This window comes from Porites lutea, chromosome 1 (assembly GCF_958299795.1).
Source record: "Porites lutea chromosome 1, jaPorLute2.1, whole genome shotgun sequence".
In the NCBI taxonomy this organism is placed as follows: Eukaryota; Metazoa; Cnidaria; class Anthozoa; order Scleractinia; family Poritidae; genus Porites; species Porites lutea.
The window spans coordinates 42,757,788-42,767,248 of record NC_133201.1 but is presented as its reverse complement, the minus strand read 5'-3'; the positions used below and the strand labels follow the sequence as shown (position 1 = coordinate 42,767,248).

Here is a 9,461-nt window from a genome sequence, read left to right as displayed (position 1 = left end):
TTACTTGTTCCAAGTCCCTCAGATGTACCAATGGTACCAATTGCTGTCCACCCTAATGGACACAGTCTGGCACTAGGTTCATTGTCGCCTCCACGAACCTCTTTCATAGGAAACAGCAGGTTGTAATGATCTGAACCAATAAGAAAGTCAATTTTACTCCTTTTTCCAAGCTTAGGAAAAGGAATGTCTCTCAAATGTTTCCACTGGTCTTTGATTTGCAGCCAGTTGGTGGGTTTCATCCCACCACAGATGTTATTAGATGTTTTCGCCACAATCACTGTGTCCACCCGACCATCTAGACTCTCCAAGCCAATCTCCATGGTTGCTGACATTAAATTGACCTTCTGTCAATTTGCAACATTGATAATTACTTTTTCCTTCCTACCATACAACCCCAGTTCCTCTACCACATCCTCATTAACATACGAAGTATCACTGCCTTCGTCCAAGAAACAATTAACTTGCAAGCGTCTCTCCTCATGTTTCAGAATGACAGGAACAGTACGCAAGGCAATACTCCTCTGTGCGTGTTCTTGCACTGTTTCATACGTACTGGACTTGTTTTCCTCTGTCACGGGTGTGTCAGCCTTCCCCTCCATGGACCCAGAAGCTACTTTCTCCTCGTGAAGTAACCGATGGTGTCTGTCCTTGCATCCGTCAATTCCACACTCTCTGTTCCAAGTACATGAGTCACCAAGGTGCCCTTTCCCCAAGCAACGGTAACACAGTCCAAGCTTCTTCGCCGTCTCCCACTTCTTTCTATGTTCCATTCCCTTGAACATATCACATTTCCAAATTGGGTGTTTTTGGTTGCACACTTTACAGGGACGATCACGTTTCTCTTCTGTGGTCCCAAAATAAGACTTAGTTGAGCTCTTTCCTCGTACACTTCCAACACTGGACAAACCATGCTTAATTTCTGATGCTTGTACCTGGTACTCAGCTTCCTCAGCAACCCAGCGACGCAGCTCTTCAAGAGACTCCAAGCTTCCCTTTTCTTTAATCCATCGATAGTACTGGCTAAGTAGAGCTTGAGGAAGTTTTTCCAGCACAATTGCGTACAATGTTCCTCCTTCCAGGTCAGCAAACTTCTTATTTTCCTTTAAAGAAACCACAGTCCTCTCCACTATGTCGGCAAATCTTTCTAGCTCTCTCGGATTATCAGCGTTTATTGGCCTCATCTTACGTAGCTCATCGATATGGGCTTGAACCTGTCGCCTGTTTCCCCCATACTTTCGATTCAACCTTGCCTTAGCTGCTTCATAGGCATGATCCGAGTAACCAAGCCCTTTCACCGTTTCGACCGCCTCCCCTACTAAACAACTTTCGAGCCGCAACATTTTAAACTGAGCCGACAAATTTGTTTCATCCACACAACTGGAAAAAGCTGCCCACCACGACTGATATTCTTTCTTGTCGCCCGAAAACTTTGGGATTCGAATCCGCTCAAGCTGTTTGTTTGCGTCGACCACGTGACCATCTTTGCCATGTGTGCTCTCAAATGTGCCGATCTGGCTTGTGTTATTTCCTTCGCTTTCCTTGCTGTTACTTCGCGATAAGAAAAGCCGAGCTTCCTTTGTCTCGTTATCCACACGATCTATCATTTTATCCGCTTCATCACCTGTTGAAGCCGCCAGCGATGCATGCTTATTATCTCCGTACAAGGTTTGAAGCGAGTCCAACAGCTCCAACAATTCATCCCGTCGCTTGTCGATGTCCTGCAGTTTTGCCGTGACATTTTCCTTGTTTGGCGTTTTCGTCGATAATTCCGCAGCTAATTCGTTCAGATGCTTCGTAATACTTGTCTTGAGAGTTCTTTTTTCTTTCTTTAACTCTTCTATTTTTCCATCCATAATTCCTCCAGCTTCAATTCTCGATGGACTTCCCGCCAAATGTTTCCAAGTTCGAACGAGTCCTTTGCAAATTCCACAATACTGGTTCCGATTGTCCAATTATTACACCAATGCGAATATCCGGTTTCCGAAGGACCAAAATGTTGTTTCTATTCCAAGACTGTAAGCTCTTAACAAAACAAAACTAAACTATCTCGACAAATCTCGACAAGTCTCGAGTCAAGTTCCATCCAAGAGTCCGAGTTCAACCACAGCGTCACATGACCGAAACACGTGATAATTGTCAGGACGTATATAATGTAACGCAACTCGAAATGTCACTAACAAGCGTAGTTTATGAGGCTAGTTTATGCACGTTTGTATTAAGATCTGAGACAATGATCTGACCTAGTATGAGATTTGATATAAGCTTACAGAACTTTAAAAAACCTTTAGTCGATATTTTCTCTCCGCAAATAGAAAGAAAAAATGTTCCAAAGAGTATTTAGTTATAATTTTGGCTGTAGAAAGAAAGCTTTGAGCGATTTTCTTGCCTCGAGTTCATCTTTGAAAACAGTAAACACCGGGAAGCCAAGCCTTAAGCTTCAGCTTAAGGACTTAGGATTTTTAGAGACGCTTTAATACTTGTGTTCGTGAATGAAAATTTTTGTCTCTGTAAATGTTTCACCGAATTATATTTCTTTTATTGATCGTTAGTAGTCTCTTGCAATTTTAATCACTTTGCCGTTTGTTTTCAGTCGTTCATAAACATCGCTTGCAGGAGTACTCAAAATGCCGCGCGTATCAAATGCTTTTTAGGGTGCGTTCGATTGGGAAACCTGCATTTAGATTTTAAAATCCGGATTACGGATTTGCAATCGAACGCGAAATCCGAAAACGTGTTCCAACGCTGAGATATCTGTTTTTGGATTTTCATTTTTACCATTCGATTCGGAAATCCGAAAAAGGATTTGAAAAACTGTCCTTAAGAACAGCGGTCTTACACGCGCACGTATACTTAGCAAAAAGAATACCACTGTTCACTAGAATAGTTTTCCAAATCCTTTTTAGGATTTCCCAATCGAACGGTAAAAAGGAAATCCATGAAATCCGGATTTGGATTTCTTAATTGAAATCCAGCCTGAGGACGGATTTTTTCGGAGGTGAAATCCGTTTTCGGATTTTGCGTTCGATTGGGAAATCCGGATTTAGATTTTGAAAATCTAAATCCGGATTTTCCAATCGAACGCACCCTTAGATTACACGTCGTATTAAAACCATTAAATAAAAAATAAACACAATAAATTCTTTATTATGTTGAAGTGTAACTCTTTTAATGCTTACTGAAAATTTGGCGCTTGTCAAAAGTGAGAACCGGGGTAGGGGTTTTTTGAAATTTTTTGAACGGTTTTACTAAAAGCCCACGTGTGCTTCGATGATTCTGAATATTTGTCTTGAAAAATTGTGAAATACTGCATTTTGTCTGAGGTCTGTATGATAAAAACAGCGCCTCATATTACTGTTTCACCTCAGATGTGATGTATAAAAAGTATGAAATGTTGGTTTACACGCACCCAGATTTGTTGGCAAGATTTTGTTAAGTAAACTTGTCGAACGTCAAAAATTCGGCCTGATTTGTTTTCCAAGAATTCGTTTTCCAGGCCTAATCTATTGTGATAAAGAGCCATCATGACTCTTAAATGTGATCGAAGATGATTGCTGTTTTTTGGGTGTACATATAAGGCTATCAACTCGACGTAAGATTTTTTTTCACTCTAAAATCACTTAGCCTTAGCTTTCCCTAAAAAGTCACATATGTGCCCTTAAGTTAACCGATTTGTAGATTACAGGTTTATTGTTTGATCTAAATTATAAATTTATTAATGGGAGCTTCGCTTTTAGCCCTGGCTAAATCTATATATTAAACATAGCTTCGAGCGTACAAAAAGTCAGCTACAGTAAACCACTTCACAATAAATCACGCTGTTTAAACACCATGAAGTCTTTTCTTGCCTTTAAAGTCATCAGCACTTGGATATTCGTGTATTTTCAAACAGGCTTTACTATGAAGCTTTGGCAAAACACCCAGTTCACGACAGCGATTTTGTTCTGCTTAAAATTCACCGCCTAGCGTACTGAATATAACGTCATAGTCAGAGATAGCCAACTAATCAGATTGCTTAAATTACCAAGATCACTAAGTACTCAGTGTATATACATTGTACTAATGTAGATTTCACAGGCGACATTGAATCAAATAGATAACATTAAAAGTTTCACAAGTGATATGACATTTGATGTGGCGGGTCTCATCTGTAGAATGAAAAGTGTATTGATTTATACGGCCATGTTCAATATAGGGACAGGTGGTGCAATCCCTGTTTTTGCACCGAAAGGAACCGGGGCTGGGTCGGGAGTTACTGGTGTCGGTGCTGTCAGTAAGCTGGGCTCTAACGAGGATGTCGCTAATATTTTTACAACGGCAATATGCTACTAACGGAAGGTTTTTAAAAACATTTCTACAACGATCTGATGAGTACAGCACGTTAGAATGCTTGTGAATGATATGCACAAGGTTGGGTAATGCTGGATTATAAGTAATGACGAAAGGGGTGGTTTCAGTCGGAGGGTGGCAGGATGAAACTAGACGTAAATAATGCTGTTTGTCAGTAGGTTAGTATAAAGATTTGTTTTTATGGAGCCAAACTTTATCCTGCCACCCTCAACATACCAAACGCGCTAATCCTTTTAGCCTTGCACTTTGCCTCCCGTCGCATTTGCTCTAACCCAGACAATTGCAAACTTCGTACTAAAGAACTTATAGATTAGCTTGCTAATCGCGGCTACAACAAAAACTTTCTTAAGATCCAAAAACAACGAGCTTTCGACATTCTTCGCACTGACGCACTTACTAACAAACCCAAGATTCAGACTGAAACCACCCCTTTCGTCATTACTTATAATCCAGCACTACCCAACCTTGCGCATATCATTCACAAGCATTCTAACGTGCTGTACCCATAAACGTGTACATTATCGAATCTTGTACATTATAGAAATTTTATTTACATACCTTAGACTTTCCCATAATTAAATGGACAGCTATATGAACGATGGTTTTCAACTTACGAACATTTTTATTTTGTAATTAAGACATTCATAAAGCCTTTAGGATTTTATTTATTTATTTTATTTACTCTTATCAGGTCATTTTTACCCAGGGTTTTTTTTTCTTTGCGCAAATTATTGTGTAATTGTTACCACAAATTTTAGTCGATGCTGCGGCTGTTTACGGTTTGAGCCCAGCCAAAGCTTTATTTTTTACTCTGGGTATCCAGACGTTTGTACTGCTATGATAATGATAATAAATATTAAAAGTAATAGTTAACAATATAACAATAACAATGATAATGTTGAGAAGAAGAAGACGGAGGGTATGGGAAGAATACCGATATTGATAACGGCTTCACTTTCCAAATAGAAATTGGCTCGTTAGCCAAAAAGAAACAAACTACAGTAAAAACCTGAGTATAAGAACCTAAGTTTTAAGCGAAGAAGATTCTTAAAAAATGGTGCTAACTGGAAAATTAGGCTACTCAGGTTCTTATTTTTAAAAATAATTTATACAGTCATTTCACTTACCCGAATAAGCAGCGAAAAGCAGAATTACTCCAGCCCTCCAAAGAGTCATTGGACAGGTCCTGACGTCTGTAATTTAATGAAAAATTAAAAGTTAAAAGGATCTGACGAATTTGAAATCACGATGTTTATGGTTTTTACGAGCTTAATGAAAGGTATTTCAACAACCTGGCCTCAGATGTTTAAAAAGTAGAAAACGTTACTAGTTGTGGAATGAATCTCTGTCATGGGAAAAAACGTAATTGGTTCCCGCACTAAGTATATAAAAATTGAACTGCAATTTATCCGGTAGATAGCACTTAATTCAGCGTTTAAACAACCTGGGGCCCATTTCTCGAAAAGCCCGGAAACTTTTTGGGCCCGAAGGAAAAACTTGTTGAACAATAGCAGTTTCTAGCTCACATTTTGAAGAAAATAAAAGTATAGGCTAATGACCAACTTGTTTGCAGCTACGTTTTAATTGTTTTTTCTCCAGGATTAAGAACCCATTTTAAGAACCTAATATAAATAGCCTAAAATTCTGTTAACTACCATTTATATAAGAACCTGTTTAGGCTAACTCCTAAAAATTTAGGTTCTTAGTTGCGGGTTTTTACTGTACCCTTTAAGATTGTAATTCTTCTAATATAGTTCTATAACCAATTCTAAGAATTCTATAGTTTTTTCAAAATTTTAATTTTAGGATTATATTTTTACTAACCTCATTTCACTGTAAAGGTCGTAAAGGGCTAATGAATCATAGGAAATAAGCGCTATAGAAATTATAATTAATAGAAATTATAAAGGGGAAAAACCCTATGGCTTATTGGTGTAAAACCTTTTTTCAGTTTACCATCTCCCTGGAAATGTTTCTTATGGTTAAAACATGCAATTCATTTTCGAGAGATCAACTTAGGATATTGCCAGTGCTAAAAAATACTACAAACTTTCAATAATGAATGTAAAAAACAAATGTTTTGCGGTTACAGCACGGACGTTGTTTTGAAGTAGGATTAGTTTTGATCGCATAAATAACACTAGACACTCTTTCTATTCACCTGAATTAGTCATTGTCCACTTGAGACAGATATCGCGAATGGTTCTGTGCTAATTAGTGAAAAAAAAGCTATTATAATGTGTTGTAAGCTACAATAACGTACCACCCGTGCATCTACTCACGTTAATTACTATGTGAAAATCTAAAATCATCTTGTTGTTTCCTATATACAGAAGACAACGGATATCTAGAACCTTCTCGCTAACTGGAACCAAAATCGATTTTCTCTGGATTTCCTTCATACATTTGCTATACTTTTACCCTCAGTAGCTCGCAAATTCGAAAACTCGAACCTCCCGCTAAATCGACGTAATTTTTGTTTCCCTTCCGGTCATTTCTATATAATTTACCCTAGAAAACTCGCACTAATTTTCAAGAGCGTGACAAGTCGAAGAAATAAGACGATGTTCTGCGGTCCGATACCGTGTATTATTTGCCTGTACTTCTTTGACAGGATCCAGTTCAAGTACACAGCAATTGTCTGGCCCTGAATATCATTTACGCTTTGTTGCATCAATTCCTTTTTCAAAATACTAATTTAACTCTTGCTGCCCTTGAAATGACTAAATGATACTTGCATTCCCTCCCCACCCATTTGATTATTTCGTTATTTACGGTTATTTGCTTTAAGCTCCAAACTCGAACTTCTTTCAGTTTCCCTAGTGGGTTCGAGTTATCGGGAGTTGACTTTTAAGTCTCTCGACCAACCTTGAAATCCTAATGAGAAATTTTCTGTTAATTGGATTGGATATGAATTAAGGCCTCATTTTTGCCGCTGGCGGATTCCAATAAGATGATATTTTTTGTCGCGAATCTATTTAATCTTTCTTTCTTGCTCTCTTTCTTTCCATTTCCTCCTTTTCTACATCAAATTTTTTGTTACCCACTTTATCATCTTTCCTTCTCACGGAACTGTCGCTGACTACCTTTCCAGAAAAGGTGGAAACTTAGCCTGCGAATACAGCCGTTTCTCCTAACTTCCTTGAGAAACGGTTGTATTCGCAGGCTGGGGGAAACTGTATCTGGAAACTGTATTGAATGGAGAGCGAAATTGGCAGTGGTTTTTTTCTCAAAATGTTAGTAGTTTTTTTGTGTGTGTAACGCTGACAGGATTGATCAGCCATTGATCCGAATTTCCAAAACGAGGTATCTGTGCAAAGATCTATCCTTCCTGAATAGGTTTCTTACCTAAACTGACAGCTAAATGGATTCGAAATAGGCTCAGAAATGCATAAGCTGCATCGCTCCACATTAAACCGAACTTATTACACTCAATCCTTATAAGCCAAGGGTTAAAAACACCGTTTTCTTACATACACCAAAAGATTAACAGAAGGTATAAAATGCGCTTATCAATGGATTGTGTGAATTTCTTTCGAATTGGTCCAAAAAAGAGCAGCACGGTATCAAATTTATAATTCTTCGATCGAGGCTGTTATGGTATTTAGTTTACGATAATCAGTTTGAAATAGCGGAACTTGCTTAAACCAAGTCTTGCGAAATTTAAAACAGGAAGTCAGTAAATAAGAAAGATGTCTCAGATATACTGGAGAGACTAAAAGGGCTAAAGGGAGAGAAAGGAAGTGAAACAGCTGAAACCCTAGCCCCCTTGCTTTGTTAAAACAAAGAGATGAATTCTCAGCTCGAAGCTGCTGTAATCGCATAAATTCTCCTTTCCTTTGACTTTCCCTTAAACTTAAGTACGTAGCACTTGTACAATTTTGTTATCTATCAGATCTCAAGCAAAGGAAGTGAGTTAACCTCGCTGGTGACTCTTCTCTCGTGAAGTGCTTCTAATATAGGAACCGAGGTATTCATGTAAAGAATAACGTTTCTCTACTTGTCAGAATTCAGTATAAATGATTTAAAGGTTATTCCATTTACAGGTATGTGAATCACTGGTTCTGTGAAATGACTGAATACAGATGTGTCTCTGTCTACGTAGACGTCGTCTGTCGTCAACTCTGATTAGTACTTAACTTTGTGGCAGATTTATAACCATTAAACTGGTTTACTCTCATTCTGTCCGTAATGGCCAAACGGGCTTTCGAGAAGCGAACAAGTAGAAAAGTAAAAAGCTTTCCCTTAATATTAAGTAGCAATCAAGAAATTTTGGTATCTATCTGAAGCAAACGAGGAAGTAACTAACCTTGCTGGTGACTCTCGAGCTCCTCCTGTGAAGTGCTTCTGTTAGTAACTGAGGTGCTTTTAAATAGAATGTTTCTCTACTCGTCAGCTTATTCAGTATTCAGTGTAAATGATCTTACGGTTATTCTATATTCACCAGTTAATTGATGTGTTTCTCACTAAGTAGTCTTCGTTTGTCGTCAACTTTGATTAGTACTCAACTTTTCCGCAGATTCATAACAATTAAACTGAGTTAAGTTTTATATGGCCTAAAGGCCTTTAGGAGGAGTGAACGAATTAAAAAAATAAAGCCCTGGGATAAGATAAAGTTTACCAAATCAGTTGTACTTTAGACTTTATCCAGAGAGGGTACAACACATAGCAGTTACCATAGGGTGATAAACTTATACCTCGGGTAGAACAGACCCTTTCAAGGTTTTTTCAACTTTTTACATGAACAAGTTGGGAAAATCCATCGACTGTGCTGGAAAGAGCGCCTTTAAATTAGTGAGGTTACCTGAATTTTAAAAGTTATTCATACGTCTTAAGCGAGCAAAGATATAGCTTCGCAAAGTTGCGAAAATTTACAGACGTTTGCAAGTTACATTTTAGGAAATCATAACCGGATGTTGAAGACGCTGCTATGTGGCGTCACCGCTTGAAGATATCCGGGATGATACGGAATGAGATTTTAAGGACCGGAAATAATTTTTGTCAACAGGTTGATGAAAGCGTGGGATTTTCCACACTCAAACCTTGTTCGGGTTCTCCTGAAAGAAAAGCTCAAACTTTCCTGGCAGTTTTTCTTTACGTCAAATGAATTAAAG

General features: G+C 38.3%; 1 protein-coding gene across 1 annotated transcript; it reads right to left on the bottom strand.

The window, feature by feature from the left end:
• Positions 1 to 347: 347 nt before the first annotated feature.
• LOC140930042 (uncharacterized) lies at positions 348 to 1,853 on the bottom strand. The gene has a single exon (XM_073379701.1). The coding sequence runs from the start codon at positions 1,851 to 1,853 to the stop codon at positions 348 to 350; it is 1,506 nt and encodes a 501-aa protein (XP_073235802.1).
• Positions 1,854 to 9,461: the final 7,608 nt, after the last annotated feature.